Genomic DNA, 22037 nt, shown 5'->3' with positions numbered 1-22037 from the left:
GAGGGAGGGGGAGGGAGAGAGAGAGAGAGAGAGAGAGAGAGAGAGAGTGAGTGAGTCTTAAGCAGACTCTTCACTGAGTGCGGAGCCCTACGTGGAGCTTGATCTCACGACCCTGAGATCACGACCTGAACTGAAACCAAGAGTCAGATGCTTAACTGACTGTGCCACCCAGGCGATCCGATACATTTTTTTTAAATTAGGATTTTATTATTATTTTTTTTAATTTTTAAAAAAAGATTTTAGGCACACCTGGGTGGCTCAGTCATTAAGCGTCTGCCTTTGGCTTGGGTCATGATCCCAGGGTCCTGGGATCGAGCCCCACATCGGGCTCCCTGCTCCGCAGGGAGCCTGCTTCTCCCTCTCCCTCTGCCCCTGCTTGTGTTCCCTCTCTCTCTTTCAGTCAAATAAATAAAATCTTAAAAAAAAAGATTTTATTTACTTATTTGTCAGAGAGAGAAAGAGCAAGAGAGAGAGAGCACAAGCAGGGGGAGTGGCAGGCTGAGGGAGAAGCAGGCTCCCCACCAAGTAAGGAGTCTGATACGGAACTCGATCCCAGGAGCCTGGGATCATGACCTGAGCCAAAGGAAGACACTTAACCGACGGAGCCACCCAGGCATCCCTAGGATTTTTTACTTATTTTTTTTAAAGAGATTTTATATATATATTTATTTGTCAGAGAGAGAGAGTGAGAGAGCACAGAAGCAAGGGGAGTGGTAGGCAGAGGGAGAAACAGGCTCCCCACCAAGCAAGGAGCCTGATGCAGGACTTAATCCTAGGACCCTGGGATCATGACCTGAGTCAAAGACAGACACTTAACTGACTGAGCCACCCAGGTGTCCCCCTAGGATTTTTTTTCAGAGGAGATTAGGGTTCACAGCAAAATTGAGGGGAAGGTACAGAGAGATGTACCATATACCCCTGCCCCCAACATCCCCATTATCAACATGCCTCACCAGAGTGGGACATTTGTTATAGGTGATGGACCTACACTGATGTATTATAAAGTCGACAGTTTTATGATAGAGTTCACCCGTGGTTTTGTTCATTCTATAGGTATGTGTGAATATATAATGACATATATCCATCATGGTATCATAAAGAAAATTTTCACTGCCCTAATCCTGCGCGGTCTGCCTACTCATCCCTCCCCCCTCCAACCCCTGGCAACTACTGATCTTTTTTATTGTTTCCATAGTTTTGCCTTTTACAGAAGTTGATTCATTTTTAAAAGTACAATATTCTTTACTTGAACAACTATGTCATTTATGCTACAAATGTGAATTATATGTTGTCAAGAAAAGAGTTTGCCTGAGAAGTGGGAGGGAATAATTTCATCCATGGAGCAGTTTATAGGGAGGACAAGCCTGAGAAAAAATGCTGAGACTTCTTAAAAGCCAAGAAAAGTTGCAAGAGTATAACATGAATCTTGTGGGGGTAGAAGTAAAAATAATAGTAAGATGATTCTGGGGCTAGGAGGATGAAGAAGACAAACTCTTCCTAATCATAATTTTCATTATGGTTCTGTTAGCTCCCAAGGGTAATTTGACAAAAGAAAAAAATGTCCAAAGTCTGACAGGCATCAGAAAAATGAAGCAGGATACTGAGTGAGTTTGAAACATTGGTCGTAGCCATGAAATATACTCATCTCTTTATAACTTGCATCTTTTTAACTAGGAATTTGAGAATGAAAGGAATGTGCTCTAGAATCAGACTGTTGAGGTCTGAAATCAATTCTATCACTTATTACCTATGTGATTAAGTGCCAGTTATATTAAACACTTTTTTAAAAAGTTCTGGTAGGGGTGCCTGGGTGGTTCGGTCGGTTGAGTGTCTGCCTTTGGCTCGGGTGGTGATTTCGGGGTTCTGGGATCAAGCCCTGAGGCAGGCTCCCTGCTCAGCAGGGAGTCTGCTTCTGCCTCTCCCCTCCAAGCCCTGCTCATGCTCATTCTCACTCTCTCTCAATCTCAAATAAATAAAATAAAATCTTTAAGAAAAATAGAAAGTTTTTGTTAGTATCATTTTATGATTTCGTAATAAAACATGAATGCTAGTTATAAGAAGATGCCTTGGAAAGAATATAAAAATTATTTTTAGAGGTTAATATATGTAGAGAAAATGATGACATACAAACTTTTTGGGGAAATTTAGCTAAGAGAACTATGCTATTCTAATCAACTCTAAAAAAACAACTTTCTAAAAAAAAACAAAAACAGACTTCCACTGCCAATTGTAAATGTACAAGTAAAATGGACCAGATTTACTATCCCATCTTAAACAACTATTAACACTGAACAAACTATATGAAACGATGCTTTTCAGACTTTGGACAGCAAGCACATATGCCTGAGAATTCTGAGGACAGAGGGAAAGGGAACACAAACAGAACTCAGTGGTCTTCCTGTGTTGAGAAGAAAATGTTGAGACTTCCAGGAAGTGAAGGCAGCTAGAATATGAAGGTCAGAGTACTAGAAAAGGGAGAGCTACAAAGAAGGAGAGCTTCAGAGATCTGCTGGAAGTTTTCCTAGAATCTGCAGTTGAAACTGAGTAGTGCAACTGTTTGAGTGTGTTATAATAAAAAACTCATCTGGTCTTTGTCCTGAATTCTTGAGAAGCAGCTTCTAAATTTCTCTCTCTCTCTTTTTTTTTTAAAGATTTTATTTATTTATTTGGCAGAGAGAGAGACAGCAAGAGAGGGAACACAAGCAGGGGGAGTGGGAGAGGGAGAAGATGTGGGGCTCAATCCCAGGACCCTGGGATCATGACCTGAGCTGAAGGCAGATGCTTAATACTGAGAAAACCAGGCGCCCACATGCTCGGAATTTCTCAAGCACTATGAGTGTTTTTGTTCTTCATGGTGGGCCCCTAAGACCACACCTGAGTTTATGCTGATGAAATGACTTGTGGTGGCCCTAGATAGGTTCAGAATACTGGGCTGGCCATGTTGGAAAGACCAACCAGTGATTAGACAGTTGAAGCTTTGAGCTGAGCTGGGTGTTAACAGCCTGACCTTCTCTAGGAAGGGGACAGCGGCTGGAGACTGAGTTAAATCACATGACCAATGACACAATCTATCATACCTATGTAATGTAACTCCAATAAAAACTTTGACTACAGGGGCACCTGGGTGACTCAGTCGGTTAAGTGGCTGCCTTGGGCTGCCGAGTCCCGCATTGGGCTCCCTGCTCAGCGGGGAGCCTGCTTCTCCCTCCCTCTCCCTCTGCCTGCCTCTCTGCCTACTTGTGCTCTCTCTCTGTCAAATAAATAAATAAAATCTTAAAAAAAAAAAAACACAAAAAACTTTGACTACCAAAACTCAGTTGAGCTTCCTGGTTGGCGAACACACAGATGCACTGGTGAGGTGACACGTCTCACCCAGGGGAAAGGACACAGAAGCTCTGTGTTCAGGACCCTCCCAGACCTCATCCTATGGGCCTCGTTTGTCTGGTCCTGACTGGTACCCTTTATAATAAAACTGTAAGTATAGAACTTTCCTAGATTCTATGAACTGTCCTAGCATATTAAACCTCAGGGGGTAGTAAGAACCCTCAAATTTGTAGGTAGTTGGTCAGAAGTGAAGGTGGCCCAGGGAACCCTTGAAATTGTAGTTGCTAAGTCAACAAGATTTGTTAAGTCTTGCTGGGACTATGATCTTGCCTGCAGAGTCTATGCTATGTCTGGGTAGTTAGTATCAGAACTTACTATAGTATTACAGTGAGGAAAACTACCTGAATCTAGAGAAAGAACTATTGCAAAGGAGCTGGCAGAACAATTCTTGGAGCTCACCCTGGGCTGGGAGTAGCTCATATTTTCAATAGCCAGAATGAAGAAACCTCATACTCAGCAGGTCACTGAGTACTGAAAGGATACTGCCTCGGTAGTAGGGCAAAATTAGTCTCAACTAAAGGCCACTCTTGTCCTACCCAACAAAACTTAAAAATCGAGACCTGAAATGAATAAACTGTTAACAAGTAACTGCCTCCCAGAATAAAACAGAAATATCTAAAAGAAGATAAAATAGTCCAGCACTCAACAACGTAAAATTTCCAACATTCACTGGCATAAAAACAGCAACAAAACTAGGCATACAAAGAAGCAGGAAAATATAACTTATAGTGAAAAGAAAAAAAAATCAATAAAAAACAGATCCAGAAATAACACAGTAAGGACAGTAGACAAAATCATCAAAAGAGCTATTATAGATATATTCCATATGCTCAAAAAGGTAGAAGAAAGAATGGACATGTTAAAGCAGAGAACCAAATCAAACTTCTGGAGATAAAAAATAGCACATCTGAGATTAAAACTGTATCTACATTCTGGTGGGGGTCATAGCAGATTAGACACTGCAGAAGAAAAGATTAGTTAACCTGAAGACATAATAATAAACACTATCCAAAATGAAACAGGAAAAAGACTAGAAACAAAAGTGAACACAGTACTGAACTGTGAGGGACCACTTCGCGGTCTGATAAATACATACTCGGTGTCCCAGGAGGGAGAGGGGGGCAGGACCAGAAAAAATACTGGAAGAAATCATGGCCAGAAATTAACTAAATTTAATAAAAACTATGAAATCACAGATCCAAGAAGCTCAATCACTTTGGAGGCCAAGAAAGAGGAAAACTACATGACAGCACATCATGATCAAATGACTTAAAATCAGAAATCAGAGATAAAAAAATCATAAAACTATCAGAAAAGAGATACATTACATACACAGGAACAAAAAATGAGCAGGACAGACTTCTTGTCAGAAACAAAACAAGCTAGAAGACAGTAGAACAACATCTTTAAAGAAAAAACTATGAACAAGAATTCTCTATCTAGTGAAAATATCTTTCAAAAACAAAACAAAGGTGAAATAAAAATCTCTTTCAGACATACAAAAGCTGAAAAAATTCATTACCAGCAGACTTGGACTATAAGAAATTTTAAGTCTTTCAAGATGAAGGAAAAGGATACCAAATTGAAATGTGAACCTATAGAAAGAAATAAAGAGCACCGGAAATAGTAAATATGTGGGTAAATACAAAATAGATTTTTTTCTTATTTTAAAAAATCTCTCTAGAAGATAACTGGCTATTTAAGGGAAAAACTATAACAATGCACAATCAGGCTTACACACATGTGAGGTAAAATCTATGACAACAATAGCATAAAGATGGGGAGAGGAGCATGAAAGCACACTATTATAAGGTTTTATACTATATATGATATGGTACAACATTATTTGAAGGTAGACTTTGATAAGTTAGAATACATACTATAAACACTTAAAACAGCCTCTAAAAAGACAAAATAAAGAGTAATTGTTAATAAGGCAATGTTATGGTTGAACTGTTTCCCCAAAAATATGCTGAAGCCCTAACCTCCACTACCTATGAATGTGACTTATTTGGATGCAGGCTCTTTGTCGATATAACCAAGTTAAGATGAGGTCATTAGGGTGAGCTCTAATTCAGTATGACTGATGTCCTCATAAGAGGGAAATCTGGATATAGAGACACACAGGGAAGATGACCATGTGGAGACAGAGGCACATATTGAGGTATGCTCCCACCAGCTAAGGATGCCTGGGGCTACCAGAAGCTAGAAGAGACAAGGAAGGATCTTCCCTTGGAAGCTTCAGAGGGAGTATGGCCCTGAATATACTTCTGTTGTTTTAAGCCATCCAGTTTGCAGTAACTTTGTTATGGCAACTGTAGGAAACTAAGATAGGCAATAAAGGAGATAAAATACAAAAACCCCCCACAAAATCATTAAAAATTGATGTTTATTAAAGTTAGTATAATTGTTTAGCTTAAATGAAATGTATAATTCCATACATTATGTTTATATATTCTTTAACATTAGCATTTATTCAGCCTATATAATGGTGCTCTGCAGGAGGCCTCAGGTTTCTTCTCATAACTGAGCCCCAGGCAATCCCTGTCACCTGTCTGAGTTGGCACTCATGAGACTTGCCATCTTGTATTTTCAGTATTTCAGAAATACTGAAGCCTTTTACATTAGTCAAAGTATATGTACATCTGTGTCTATTTTAAGACTTATGGTACATGTTCACTATTCTACAAGGAGACAGAGCTGTATCATTCTTTTAAAATATTAGCTATGATTTGTTTTTGAGTACTTCAACAGAAAAAAGAAACCCTACTTAACACCATTTCTGTGTGGCAGTGGATTATTTAAAGATTTACCAGAAGATTAATTTTATGATCTGTATATATAAGTGCATAACAGGGGAAGGGGAGAATGAAACCTATCTGTACTTGACCAATGAAGGTCATGTAATAAGAAGAAAATTATTTTGGAGGAGTGTTCAGAATATCTAGTTTAAACAAATTCATGAGGGAATTAGAATAAAATAAAAAGATCTTTTGGTTACCTTTGTCTTGATTTGTATTAAAATACTCAACTAAAAATTACATTAGTCTTTTCAGTAAGTTTGAAATTTTTTTTTTTTAAAGATTTTTATTTTTTAAGTTATCTCTATACCCAGCATGGGACCCGAACTTACAACCCCAAGATCAAGAGTCACATGCTCTACCGACTGAGCCAGCCAGGCGCCCCTAGAAATTTCTAATTTGACACATTCAAAATTTATAATAGTCATTCTAGAATTCTTGGGAAAGTCAAAACCTGCCTAAAGTGAATAAAGTCATATTTTATAGCAAGAAAAGCCAACAATATCAAATAACGATACCATAATAAATACCTTGTTTGTGGGCCAGAACTTTGTGTTTGTGCAACAAGAATTGGGGTTACCTCTCGACTATTTCCACTTTGTGAGAAGACAGACTTTGTTCCAGTTTGGCCGATTCTGGCAACAGACTGTAAAACACAAAAAGTCTAAGGTTTGTGAATTATAAATTGCACTGAAAATGGTAAAAGACCCATGATGCTCCCACCTACATTTTCCCAATGCAAGATTTCATAATATATACCGTCATCTGAAAACACAAATTATTGTCATTATTAATGTGAATTAATATATTAGGATTAACATCGAACTATTTCCTCATTTTAACCTCAGCATTTTTTTTAAAAGATTTTATTTATTTATTTGGGAGAGAGTGAGCGAGAGAGAGCACAAGCCAGGGAAGTGGCAGAGGGAGAGGGAGAGGGAGGAGCAGACTCCCTGCCGAGCAGGGAGCCTGATGTGGGACTCCATCCCAGGACCCTGGGATCATGACCTGAGCTGAAGGTAGATGCTTAACCGACTGATCCACCCAGGTGCCCGCTTAACCTCAGTATTTTTATCTTTATACTATCCTTTCATTTTTCACTTTAGTTTTTTTTTTTTTTAAGATTTTATTTATTTATTTGACAGACAGAGAGACAGCAAGAGAGGGAACACAAGCAGGGGGAGTGGGAGAGGGAGAAGCAGGCTTCCCGTGGAGGAGGGAGCCCAGTGCAGGGCTCGATCACAGGATCCCGGGATCATGACCTGAGCTGAAGGCAGACGCTTAACGACTGAGCCACCCAGGTGCCCCCTCACTTTAGGTTTTAAGGAAAGGCTCAAAATTCCTGAAAATTCGTAAAAAGCCAATAATTAAACATTTTCCAGGTGGAGCTAAGTGTTATAAGAATTTTAAGACAGCTACTACTTTTAAGATTTATGATCTAACCAGATTTATGATCTAATATAAAAAATAAATAATACAAGATTTTATATCCCTTCTTTGACACTTAAAGATATTCTATAGTAGTTCAGAGGAATAAATTTTTTTAAATTACCTGATTATTTTCCATATTCTAAGCATTTTGCTCTTAGAATTAACATTTCTTTCTAGTGTGTTCAATTTTTCATTAATTGGGTTTCTGTTCCCGTGGAGGAGAAAAAAAGACTTCCTGCCCCTCTGCCTTCTAATTTATTACCTTACTTTTATTCATTTTCATCACTTGGCTTCTTTATAAAATGATCTGTGACTGTTGCATCAGTGGATATTTTTATTTTTTTTACTACCAGATAATTTTCTTCAAAATTTATTACTTTTATAGCCATTGTACATAATTCTCAAACTTTATAATTATAATTAATAACTTTCTCACCAGATATGAAAGCCTTATTTTGTCCTTTCATGTATTCAACACCACTGCTCATGTCCTCCTTTTGAAACTGTGTATAACTTCCAAAATAGTACGGTATCTTATTTGTCTGAGCACTTCATTTGCAGGCCCTTCTTCCTTCCACTGTTTTAAATTAAGTATGCTCTGTGTTCCTTTGCTACTGACTTTTCCTAGGAGAGCCTGGCTATTTTGACAGCTTTAACTATTATTTCTATCACCAGGCCATATTCTTTCCTCTATGACTAACTATCCACTAAACATTTTCATCTAATTTACCACCACCTCGAAATAAAACTTTATAATCCTTCCTCTTCTTCCTTCCCCAAGTTGGAACCTCTACATTCACCCAAGGGACAAAACTTAAGAGTCAATTCTGTCCCTTCCTTATTTAACAAAGATCTATGTACTGCACACAACATTCAGTTTGATATTTTTAGTTGATACTGCATGCAGAACTACAAGTAGAGCTTTCCTCTGAATGTCTTATAGCAGGGTAAGAAGAGAATGGGGGCAGAAGAGGATGAGACAGCAAATGGCTTTACTGTTTGGATACTGAAATCACCTACCCAGCACTGACTAACTTGTCCTTGATTGCTATGGCTTGCTGGTTTTGGCCTACTTCATCTGGCATGCTGATTACTATCCTACTATGCCTTCTTACAATTGTAATAAACTAATTTCCACAATTATACTTCAGGTAGCTGCCAACTCTTAAAAATGAGATTTAAAGTAATCCATATTCAGTACTTTGTGGCCTTTTTTTACTACTCTCAGAGTTTCTATCACTACTCATTAAGAAGCCATTATAGAAACAAAACTCTAGGAGGGTTTATATCAGTCATATACTAGTATGACTTACTTAGCTTCCATTTCTTAAACATCTATTAAGGATGGCAATACTCATTTTAAATACATAACCTAATTTAATTCTCACAGAAGGTAACCCTGTACCACAGACCTGTTTCAAGGAAATGGCACTCTGACCTTTAATGCCATAAATCTATAGAAAAGAACATTATTTAAAAAGTCTCAAGACTTGTTGCAGTATTTACTATAAGGATATTGTCAAATATTTTTTATTTTATTACACATTTATTATAAAGTTACTATACATCTATGAGAATCTGCCATAAAAAACTTTGTTATCAGAAATAGCTGGCTTTATGCAAGTCAATTTTTTTTCATGTTAATTAGTACACTTAAAAGATAAATACAGTCGGGACAAGTAAAACAATGGCAGGTGTAATTTCTGTTATTTATATTCAAAGTGATAGAAACCATCTTAATTTTGTTTAAAAAAGGGTAAATCAAAAGTAAAAATCTGAATGTTTATTTAGCTACATACTAAAATAAACTATACTTGTTGGTTATAATTTTACATGGCCAAAAAACAACCAGCTTTATGTCTCCTACTATAACCAGCAGCTTATGACAATGATGACCTTCTTTTACATTTAGATCAACAACTCTAAGGCAATAGTGATTATATAAAATTAGATTCTCTCTGAAATTGCCTTTAACAGATTGGAATTGTAAATAAATTTCTTTCATCAACATCAAAACTGCATTTTACATGGAAAATACCTTTTTTGAAGGGGCTCCAGTAGATGGCACGTCAATTACAGAAGATGTATTAGTGTAGTTTTGTAAATAGGATCCATCTCCAGGACTTGGGGTTTCTAATGGCAAAATCCCAAAACTGAGAAGAGGTTGAAATCAAGGTGTCAAAAAGTCATCAAGGCATATATAAAGCAGCAGTATACTTAAATTAGAAGGTCTAAAAGGAAGAGAATGGCAAATCAGTCTTGGGGGCAGTGAGGATCTGAGGGGCAGATTTAAAATAAGCTGTGAATGTAGACTATTCCACCCACCATAACTAAATTAAAAAGAAAAAAAAACCAAACAAGGAATTAAATTGAGCAACAACTACTGATCTCAGGAGATTTACTGGAAATGAAGAATGGCTTTGTAAAAGCAAAGATCCAAATGATCAAATTATTTAAAATTCTTGGAATTTACGGGATTTAGACACTGTTACAGAGACTGTCTCTAGAGACCACTGAATCCATCTGTGGATTCAGGGAGTTGTTGTAATTTCATGGTCATGCTATTTTAGTAACTCTCTGGCCCCGGGACCCAATTCATAGTGTCTGTTCTAACACATAATTTTTTATTTTGACACTTTTGGATAGTTATCCTCTGGGCTGGGTTCCTATATTTATACACATATATACTTCTAATAATTTGGACAAAATATTTCCTATTGATAGGTGTCAATCCTTCTTCCATGGTTTGGAAAACAGTACTTTAACAATAATCACTGCTGTAACTCTGATTATAACATAAGCATTCCAACATTTCAAAATGTTCACTGATATTCACTGACACACAGCCAAAAAGACAGTATCTTTTAACACATACACTAGCTGAAGAAGGCATATTTAAGAGTTTTACATTTTTCTCTAATATTTAATAATAAATTTTTATCACAGGTATTGTATCTCTTTTACTTCACTTTCTAAACAGAATAGGTCCATTATTGACTTACTAAATGCTTCCATTTCCATAATGATTTAGAAGTTGCTGTTCATATTAATTTATATTACTAATAATATGAATTATTATAGATCATTTACTATTATAGCATATTTTTTAAAGTATGTTTTGTTTGTCTTACCTTGGGGTTAATGGGCTAAGAGCAGCTGGTCCTCCTAATAAGCTTCGACCAGTTTTTGGTTTATTTTGAACCTGTTTAGATAATATGGAAGTTCCTGTTCCAAGAGGGACAGTATCTGGTGAAATTACAGCTGAGTCAATATAAGACACTGAGGAATCTGTATTCAAGGAGTACTTTGAATTGGAAGATTCTAAATTCAGTCTGTTTAATTCCTGAAACAGAAAATTTCTACCATGTCATTTATGATATATTATTTAGGTCATTCTTTCCTGTTTTTCATAATATTTGAACACTAGCATATGATACACTTACAATTGTGTCCTGGGGTGTTTCTGTAAGAACAGTCTCAGGCTGTCTGTGAGATAAACTATGATTAGATACTAGTGTTGTACATGAGCTGGGCAGACAGTTGCTAAAGTTCTGTAAAGATGTTAATTTAAATGTTTGGTCAGGATCTGGCTTTTCACCTGTAAAGGGAAAAAAAAATGTATGCCTTTGAGGAAATGAGGATTAATATCTTTTTTCAAGTATGCACAAATTAGTGGAAATAAGGCCTTATCCAGTGTTTTAAAGTTCTCCTGTTTCAGCTAATCAAATTTACCTACAAAAGTCCATCTATCAATTTATTATAAAAATTTACCCCTCAGATAAAGCTATAAATTTAGAAATTAAATGGAACTACAATAACACTGATTTTAAATATAATAAATCATCGGAAGATGAAGACTTCTGTGTTTCTTTTAAAGCAGAAAGCACCTAGATCTCACTTTCCTCAAAGTAAGGAGTGATGGTCGAGAGCTGAAACCCAATAGACAGTAAAGTTTTAAGCACTTCCATGTATACATACACAGTTTAAAAGTGATCATTCATGCATCCTAGAGCACATATACCAAGGCGCTCTTTCCCCATACTGTCCAGGTCTTATTTACATTAACAGTTTCTGCTCCCGGCATTCTATTAATATCTTTCCTTACCTAGAAAGCTAGTGTTATACTCACAATACAATTCATTCTAGAGAACACAAGGCCACATCATTCCTTAAACATGATTCTATTACCTTAATTCTTGTTCTCAATTTTAACAGTCTTTAGCTTTGAAAAATATTTTTCTTGTGAATGATTTGTATCACTTTCCAAAAATTGAGGAGGAGGAAAAAAAAGTAGGGGAACCCTCCCCTAGCTGCCTCTACAAACCTACCTATTTCACATAATGATTCAAAGGGGGACCAGAGGAAAGGATTTAAACTAAGGCTCTTTTGGTAACATTCTGATCCTTTGGCAAGCCGATCTGTCTTGCTGTAAAGACAAACAAAGAGATTAGACAAGCTACACAACCCAAAACATTATAAATTTTTGATACAAAAATTAGGTACTGTTATATATGTATTGGCAATACATATATAAGTTCTGAGAGTATTCTTCTTGACAAGTCCCTAAATTACCAATTTCCCCTTCTTACCATTCTCCAACCTCTATTATTTAAGGCAGTTCAAATCAAAAGTCTGGTGAAAGCAAGGAGAATATGAATTGAAAGGAATCTTACCTTAATAAACTATCAATGCCTTCTTCAATATTATAATTGCTTTTAATTTCCTGTCAAATACTAGAATTACTGAAGGAGAGATGGATAATATCCAAATATTTCAGTCTTATTCTTAATTTTTAATGTAATATCCCAGTGGTAATTTTGAAAGTGACTTAAATGCTCCAAATATAGCATATTTAAATAATCAGATCTTCTAATGAAGTAGAGGTGGTGGCTTTTTTTTTTTTTAAAGATTTTATATTTAAGTAATCTCTACACCCAACGTGGGACTCGAACTCACAACTCTGAGATCAAGAGTTGCATGCTCTACTGACTTAAAACCAGCCAGGTGCCCCGAGGTGGCAGCTCCTAATGAAAAAAGTTTCCCAAAGAATTGGGGTCAAAAATTATTTAGATGGTACTGGGAAGAAACCAGTTAATCTAAGAACCAGACTTATTATTGGTTGTGTCCTAAACATAGAAGTCTCATGAACTATTGTAGACAAAAAGACCAATAAAGAGATAAAAAAGAGGGGCGCCTGGGTGGCTCTGTCGGTTAAGCGTCTGCCTTTGGCTCAGGTCGTGATCACGGGGTCCTGGGATCAAGTCCCGCATCAAGCTCCCTGCTCAGCAGGGAGCCTGCTTCTCCCTCTTCCTCTGCCTGCCACTCCCCCCTGCTTGTGCTCTCTCCTTCTCTTGCTCTCTCTCAACTAAATAAAAACTTTAAAAAAATCTTAAAAAAAAAAGAGATAAAAAAGATATCCTAACAAGCTATAGCTATAAAACTACTACAGGTATATATGTAGATTACTGGGTGCAATTTTGGCCATAAGACAGACACACGATGGCTGAAATGAAAAACCACTTTTTTGGAGCAGAGTTTTCTCCCATTGGATATTTCACCTTGTAATATTTATGATGAATAAAAGGAACCCATCCTTATTCTTTTAAAGAAGGGGGGAAAAACCCTTCTTCGTGGTTAAGGCATGATTCAATGTACCTTCAAAACTTTTAATAATCTTGTTTAAAAATAATTAGTAACACATATATAGTATTTTTGTGATTTTAGCACTGTTTTATTAAACTTTATTTTGAAATAATTTTAGACTCATATACAAGTTACAAAAATAAGAGAGTTCCCATGTACCCTACACCCAGCTCCCTCAATGACAACATTTGACGTAACCATAGCACAATTATCAAAACTGGGAAATTGACGATAGCATAAACCACAGACTTTAATTGGATTTCAGCAGTTCTTACATGCGCTCGTTTATGAACAGTTTTATGAAGTTTTATTGCATGTATAGATTTGTGTAACCACCACCACCACAATCAGGATACAGAACTGTTCCAACAGCCCAGAGAAACTCCACACCTGCCTCTACACGGCCATACTCTTGCCTCAAACTCTACCCTCTGATCTGACTACTGATCTGTTTCTATCATTATAATTCTATCATATCTATGTTTTATGAGAAATTCTGTTGCTCTGCATCCTCACCGGCACTTGGTATTGTCAATTCTTATTTTAGCCATTCTAACAGGTGTGTAGTGGTTTCTAATGGTGTTTTTTATTTGCTTTTCCTTAATAGCTAATGATTTGGCACATCTTTTCATGTGCTTACTTACCATCCGTATATCTTATTTGGTGAAATGTCCATTCAAATACTTCATCATATTCTAATTAACTTCCTAATTTCTAATTTTCTTATTATTGAGAATTCAAGAAACAAAACTGTTTCTACCAAGTCTTTCCTACTTACCATCTTACCCCTTTTATTTATTATGTTATGTTAATCACCATACATTACATCATTAGTTTTTGATGTAGTGTTCCATGATTCATTGTTTTCATATGAATCAACAATCATAACACCCAGTGCTCCATTCAGTATGTGCCCTCCTTAATACCCACCCCCCTCCCCTCTAGAACCCTCAGTTTGTTTTTCAGAGTCCATAGTCTCTCATGGTTCGTCTCCCCTTCCCATTCCCCACCTCTTCATTTTTCCCTTCCTACTATCTTCTTTTTTTTTTTTTAAACATAAAAGGTATTATTTGTTTCAGATTACCCCTCCTTCTTAACCCGGTAGAACTAATTATTTCCTCCTTCAGACAAAATACTGCTCAAATTTTATCACAGCAATTTTTATTGTGATGATAAAAACTTACAAACTTTTGAGTTTGAGGGCAGGGACCGTGAGTTATTTATCTTTACATTCCCAGTGTCAAGTACAGTGTCTAGCTAGCCATAAATGGAGGATAGACCTCAAAACTTCTTGAATAAGCGACAAGAATAATCATAGTTGCATGAACTAAAATTCATTACTCCAAGTCCTTTTACTAAGATAAATGAAGATATTGATATTATATCTTTACTTACTCCTGTTCTCTAAAGAGTGGTGTCATCTGAAAATGAGCCCCCAAATTCAGCCCAATAATTTATTCTGTTCAAAAAGATATTTTCAAGGCTTTTAAAAAACTACTATTCAAACTAGCTTCAATTTATCTTAAAACAGATGCTTTCCTAACTCTTTAGAAACACAATCCCCAACCATTTCTCCTACAGTATGTAACAGGTTACATTTATACATGCGATGCACTCCCATGGGCAGCGGAACAATTCCTATTACCTACTTATATCTCCACCCTCTAGTCCCCAACTCACAATATTTCAGAATAAAAATCAGTGTGAATATTATTATAGTGATGACTTTGAATTCATTCTCACTTGCTTTCAAAAGACTAAATTTAAATAAATGTAAAGAAATTTTAAATACATTTAAAATTCTTTCCAAATCACTATTATTTCAACTACCATTGTAGGAAGTTTCTTATGACATGCCTCAAAATTAGTGCGGCAAACCAGATGGGAATTACTATTCTTTATTACTGAAACTTGCCTTCAAGCCTTGTTCTAAGGAGCAAAGGTGATATTTAATATTAGAGAAAAAACTTCACTCATTTCTTCTTCCTCAGTGGATCACATGAAGATATTCTCCTTATATCTTATGGTAAAAAAAAAAAAAACCCTATGTGCACTCAATTATTTATTAGGTAGTGTTGCCGTAGCTACTATCATTAAGGCAAAGTGGATAGTCAAAAATGGGATCAACATCTCTACTACTTTATAGGTTTAACAAGGCCATAGAACTAGAAGACTGTGATTGTACTCCTCAGCCAAGCGCTATTTGATAAACACAGATAATGTAAGCTTTTTTTAATCACAAAGACTTCTAGCACTGGAAACAATCTTCTGGTAACTTGAATCATTCTTACTTACCAATATACATGTCCCAACAATGAAAGAGTAAAGCAAGCTGAATCACCAAATTCAGTAACAATATCATCATGGCTTTTCTGCTTATTAAACACTCCACCAGATAAGATCTGTTCCCCTTCCGCAAGCCTTTAAAACACAAATTTACAGATTAACAAAAGTCAGTATAAAAAGTACTGTGTGTAAAGACATTTTTCATTACCACTGTACTTCCTTATATGGAGATAGATAAAGTAAGAAGTCCATACACCTTTAGAACAGTAATAACCATGTATTTAGAATCATTTGGAAGACTGGGAATTTATGATCTTAAAATCCCAGTCTTGTCTTTAAAAACAGAACCAGTTAAATTTAGTCTCTGTATGTACAAATGTAGTCTGAGCAACATACATATTACTCATGTCAAAAGAAATGGAAGGCCATTATACTGGGGGAAAATGTGAATGTTTCTTCATTAACAGATGTAGTGGTCCTTTTTGGTTCTATAATTCCTTGAGATAGGAATCAGCAAGCAAATTAAACAAGACTAGCAGATTTTAACTAAAAACTGCATACTTAATGGTCTCAGTCATTTTTAGGTTTACAAATGAAATCTGAATAGCACTTCATCTCTTTTTATTTGTCAATTAATGTTTTCTTGATATAGAAAATCGTAAGTGTTCCCCAAAGGAAAAAAAAATGACCTGACTTCACTATATATTTTTAGCACATCAGAGTTTGTAATGGTTTCTGTTTTAAAGTTTTTTCCAAACATCATGTGGAAAACTCTCAAGTAAGTTTACACAGCATATCCTAAACATAAGAGGTGATATCTATAGTTTTTTTTACTGTCAGAGAGACTTTTAAAAAACCATGACTACTTATAAATGGGATAAGAATGTCTAAGGGAAGAATTGGCTTAAGAAATTAGCAAGTTAAATAAATTTTTAACAATTTAACATCAGAATCTTTGAAGTAAAAATAATTTAATAACAAATGTTTCAGAAATTTTATAGTATTTTAGGTGAGCTTTAATTTAAAAGTCATCAGACAGTGGACAAATACAATATTATTAGTCTGTAGAGACTTCATGAGGCTTCTTTGTGTCCTCTCACTATAAACCTACAAACTAAATTCACATATAGGCTTTTACGATTATCCATTTAGCCACTTTTAGCATTATTCCATCTCTTTCAGCACAGAAAAGAGTTTAACAGAACATAACTACCTATATCTATAGCTGCCTCCAGATTCAGAATAGGGAGAGCTGACTTGATTTAATTGTAATGTTCAAAAGAAGTGTTCTCCTGAATCTGCTCCCTTGCTTCAAAGGGGTAGGAGCAGTGGTTCCCAAATAGAATGATCTGGAAAGGCAAATAATTACAAAACTACCTAGATACAATGAAGCGTTAATCTCAGGTGAACAGGTAAGGAGGTTTTACACTTCAGATAATTTTAGATAATGACAGGAATTAGTTATAACTTAAGTTTCTCCAGAGTTAAATTCTATTATTTATTATCATAACAACGAAATCTCTCCATAACAAAAATGGTAATGCCACAGGCAACAGTATAAACATTTTAAGTTACTGAAATAGACAAATCTCTACTATCAAAAAAGAGGAGAAAGGGAGTCAAGAGTTTAATCTATCAAAAGGGTTTTATCCAAAATTTTACAGTGTAAGTAAACAAAATTAGATAGAAAAGATTTAAAAACTTACTTGCTGAGATCAACACAACATTTTGCAAGCAGGTATTTACACTGCGGTGTAGTACAACTGTGTCCTTTCAAGAGTCTATATGCTTTATATGCCTTTCCTGAGCGGTAATAACAGGTTGCCAATAAAAACAAGGCTTCCTCTGAGTGTACTAAGAGCACATATGAAAAAAAATGGCTATTATTCAGTATGTTGAATGGTAATCACTGTTTATCTGGCAATAAACAAGTTTAGCAACAAAAAATTAGTCATGTTATTTAATATAAAACAATCATTTATTAATCCAAATTTGAATTGAGAAACACTTTACTGATAGAAATCTTAGTTCCCCAAGTCCTGATTACCTTCTTACAAAGAACCAAGGAAATAATACAGTGAAGACAGTCGTGGTATTTTCCATAAATCCTTAAGAAAAGTGCACGCTTGTGCACATACCCACACACCCACACCTACCTTTAAACAGAGTACCAGTAAACTGTCTTGTTTTTTGTAATATTTTTCTAATAGACTCTTCGAGAGAATAGAAGTTAAATTTCATGAGAGGGAAACTCAGGGTTATAAAGCTAATTATCAATCTGAGATTATTTTCTACATTAAAAAAGGACCAGATTCAAAAAAAAAAAAACACCCTTATTTCTAACACCAAATATACACTAAATTATATCCAAGATAATTTAAGACAAAAAAAATTCTAAATTGTGAATACCCACAATGTTTAAACATTCAATTGACAGACTTAACACTTCTATAGCAATAATAATTATACTGCCCTGCAATGGCAAGAGTGGAATTATTCAATCTGTCCTCTAGTCTTAATATTAGGAAATGTCCCTTTTTACTTAATGAAATATGGCATTTTTTCCCTTATTTTCTGTCTCCCAAACTGACCATCACCTCACTTCTATTCTTGCAAGTTCCCAACCAATACAGGTGAAAGGCTGTAGATGAAACAAGAGATAGAAAGAGGGAAAATCACAAATCTGTGCTTCTAAAAATGGGTTATGTAATAATCTCAGTGGGCTGAAGGATATTCTAAACCAGTGGTTCTAAAGTGTGGTCCCTCTGCCAGCATCAGCATGACTTGGGATCTTGTTAGAAACAGAAATCCTTAGCTGCATCTCAGACACAGTAAGTCAGTAATTCTGGAAGTGGGGACAAGCAACCTGTGTTGTAACAAACCCTCAGGTGATTCTGATGCATGCTGAAGTTTGAGGATCACTGTTCTAAAGTACAAGATAGATTTGCCACAACCTCTTAAAAAGTGAACTTCACTCAAAGTTTGGAATAAAAAAAGTAGTTAACTTCACTCAAAGTTTGGGACAAAAAAGTAGGTAATTTGAAAGGTTTACTCTTACAAAGGTTTTTTGGGGGGTCATATATAGACGCAAGCAAAAACTAATAGAACCCTTCCTCTCTAGTCCATCTTACGATTTTTCATGAAACCCTAGTACAAAAAAATATGCAATGAATGATATGTAGTAAATGACAAGAAATTTTGGCAACATGTTAATGGGATGGACCTAGTATTAGTGCATCAGAAGCAAAAAAAAAAAAATGAATAGGGAGCTCTATTGCAGTGAGAACAAATTGTTAATCTCACTGAATTGTAAGTGCTAATTCACATAAATTAGAAAGTGTGATTTCTTCCTGATTTTGCAAAGGCCTAGTTTCGCCCTGTAAGTTTTTAAAAACTATTGATTACACCAATAAACAATGGCTCCCTAAAACTAGTTTAACTTTTAGCCATAACAATGCTTCATCAAATGTTTTGTTTACAAATACCTCATTATGCTTGGGTCCATTTTCACTGCAGTAAGATTCCCTAATAACATAAAGATACCAAATATTCTGTGTGTGTGTGTGTGTGTGTGTGTGTGTGTGTGTGTGTGTGTGTGTGTGATTTTAGTGTCACACTGCAGGTACCTTTTTGAAGTGTAATAACTTAAAATCTACCAGTTAAGATGGGAATATGGGTTGGAAGTTAAAGCACACCTTAAGGTTAATGAAAGGGTAAGATATTGAAGTAAATCCAGAACAACTTGAAGGGTTGTGAAAGACACGGAGAGACCTGGGTGGTTTTCGAGGCTCCCCAGAAATAACTGGACAGTCCTAAGCAATGAATCAGTAGTAAGGAGTTATATAAAGCTAAAAAGCATAGACTATTAACAAATGGATTTCATCTGGAACAGTAATTCCAACTGATTGACAGTGACTACCTCAAGTGCTGAATTCAGAAAAATTCTAAGGCTGACCATGGCTAACTAGTAAATGTGCAGATATCAAATTAACAGGACCTAGAAATGGTTATAGATGTCTGCATGACATTTATTTACCATCCTTAGAGCCTTAATTAAAATATGCAATTGGGAATTATAAGGTCCATAATATGCTTTATAATCAGAAATAAAGTGAACATTGACTCGACACAGTCACTCTTAATGTAATATTGAGAAATCAATCATGTACTAGTTAAATTATGGTATACCCATAAGATGGAACACTCTAGAAGTGTCAAAGAAAAAGAAAGACATAGAAAGATTTCCAGAATGCATTGTTAAGCGAAAAAAGCAAAAACAAAAAAGAAGTTGTGGAACAATACTGAAACTCCTCTTTTCAGAAACAGATTAGGCTTCAAAAACTGAAAGGTCATTTCATGTAAGTCCAAAATAATTAAGAGGGGTTTAGGCTTGCATCCTCCAGATACATTTCCATCAAATAGGAAGGTGAGTTGGTCCCTCAAAGCTTTCAAATCAGGTAAGACATCTCTTCTTGATGTTGACTTACAATGTAAATGAGCAGCCTTTTTCCAAAGTGGACCAATTTTGGCAAGACTTAGAATTCTGTCTGAGGAGATGAAGGTTCTCTAGCCTTGATAAATTCTACAGTTATCATAGAGAACTGCTTAGAGGTTAGAGTACTCTGCGGCCTTGTCATGAACTCAACATTGTGAGTATTCAAAGGGCATAGAACCTATGAAATCATCTATGACTTGTGATATACTTTTCATCTTGATTATCTTTTAAGTTCTTAAATCAAGGATGGGCAGTACAGCACATGCGTTAGAACTATGGACTCTAGAGCCAAACTGCTTGGGGTCAGATTCCAGCACCACCACTTATTAGCTTCAAGACTTATGGCAAGTTAACTTCTCTGTCCCTCAGTTTTTTTATCTGTAAAATAAGGACATAAGAGATATTGATCTCTAAGGGTTGCTACTAGGATTAAATGAGTTAATAAAAAGAGAGTACTGAGGATAGTACCTGACACATAGTAAGAGCTATATGTGCTATTATTATCATTGGCTTTCTCCTAAATTTATAATACCTGAATAGTCATTTGATAGTAATGTGGGTTATACATACATGACTCTGAGCCACAAGCTCAAATAATTCCATTTCATTACTAACTTTTCTTTTGCTGAAGGATTTCAATTGCCTGGGTGCTGTGCTTTCCAGATGCTGCATAATTCATTCCATCCTTTAAGAGTCATTTCTTTTGTTGAATACCTCATTTACATATACAATTTCAGTATTTTAATATTATTCCCACTTTTTATTTTCTCTAGTTGTTTACCTCCTAAATTTCAATACTAACTGGTTTTATATCTGTTGTATATGATAGGGTTAATAATGGTTTAAGATATCTTGAAATCATGCTTAGAGTAAATATACCACAGGTAAGAGGGTGAAGGAAGTTTCAGAAAGGCTCTTTAGTGTTGGCGGGCGGGGAGTGGCCATACATAAGGAGAAAGCAGATAGCCAGATTGTGCAGGGCTTTGCAAGCTGTCTAACGATTTAGGGATAAATCCTCTGAAGCATTTTAAGAAAAGTAAAGAGAATGGGTTGATTTAGGAAGAGGAAAGAGAAGAGGCAGGAAAACCAGTTAGGAAGCTTTTTTAGTAAGAGATGTCTTAGTGTGCTAACATAAATCTAGCTTTGCATGCATTGAGTTTGGTGTGTGTGATGTTTGTGTGAAACAGCTAAGTTAAGGCAATGAAACAGCTGAGTCTCGAATAAAAAAAAGGCTGTTCGACAGAATGGGAGAAAATATTTGCAAATGACGTATCAGATAAAGGGCTAGTATCCAAACTCTATATAAAGAACTTATCAAACTCAACACCCAAAGAATAATCCAATCAAGAAATGGGCAGAAGATATGAATAGACATTTTTCCAAAGACATCCAAATGGCCAAGAGACACATGAAAAAGTGCTCAACATCGCTCGGCATCAGGGAAATCCAAATCAAAACCTCCATGAGATACCACCTCACATCAGTCAGAATGGCTAAAATTAACAAGTCAGGAAATGACAGATGTTGGCGGGGATGTGGAGAAAGGGGAACCCTCCTACGCTGTCAGTGGGAATGCAAGCTGGTGCAACCACTCTGGAAAACAGTATGGAGGTTCCTCAAACAGTTGAAAATAGAGCTACCATATGATCCAGCAATTGCACTACTGGGTATTTACCACAAAGATACAAATGCAGGGATCTGAAGGGGTACGTGCACCCCAATGTTTATAGCAGCAATGTCCACAATAGCCAAACTATGGAAAGAGCCAAGATGTCCATCAACAGATGAATGGATAAAGAAGATGTGGTATATATACACAATGGAATATTATGCAGCCATCCAAAGGAATGAGATCTTGCCATTTGCAACGATGTGGATGGAACTGGAGGGTGTTATACTGAATGAAATAAGTCAATCAGAGAAAGACATGTATCGTATGACCTCACTGATATGAGGAATTCTTAATCTCAGGAAACAAATTGAGGGCTGCTGGAGTG

At 35.9% G+C, this 22037-nt stretch overlaps 1 protein-coding gene across 7 annotated transcripts in view; it reads right to left on the bottom strand.

The window, feature by feature from the left end:
* CDC27 (cell division cycle 27) overlaps nucleotides 1–22037 on the bottom strand; it is a 73543-nt gene that overhangs the window by 29874 nt on the left and 21632 nt on the right. For 4 of the 7 annotated variants that reach the window (XM_025890040.2, XM_025890045.2, XM_025890041.2 and 1 more), the window contains exons 3-9: nucleotides 17252–17399; nucleotides 15555–15680; nucleotides 11945–12042; nucleotides 11060–11214; nucleotides 10748–10959; nucleotides 9655–9769; nucleotides 6716–6831 (exon numbers count right to left, since the gene is read on the bottom strand). In XM_025890040.2, the coding sequence (XP_025745825.1) occupies nucleotides 6716–6831; nucleotides 9655–9769; nucleotides 10748–10959; nucleotides 11060–11214; nucleotides 11945–12042; nucleotides 15555–15680; nucleotides 17252–17399 (970 nt within the window). Of the gene's footprint in view, nucleotides 1–6715; nucleotides 6850–9654; nucleotides 9770–10747; nucleotides 10960–11059; nucleotides 11215–11944; nucleotides 12043–15554; nucleotides 15681–17251; nucleotides 17400–22037 lie in introns of all 7 variants that reach the window. The other 3 variants (XM_025890037.2, XM_025890044.2, XM_025890038.2) reach the window with 1 other exon arrangement.

The sequence above is a fragment of the Callorhinus ursinus genome, unplaced genomic scaffold (assembly GCF_003265705.2).
Source record: "Callorhinus ursinus isolate GAN/ISIS: 27379988/994484 unplaced genomic scaffold, GSC_fseal_2.0 scaffold50, whole genome shotgun sequence".
Classification (NCBI taxonomy): Eukaryota; Metazoa; Chordata; class Mammalia; order Carnivora; family Otariidae; genus Callorhinus; species Callorhinus ursinus.
The sequence above is the reverse complement of the archived record's forward strand: the minus strand, read 5'-3'. Positions and strand labels throughout refer to the sequence as shown.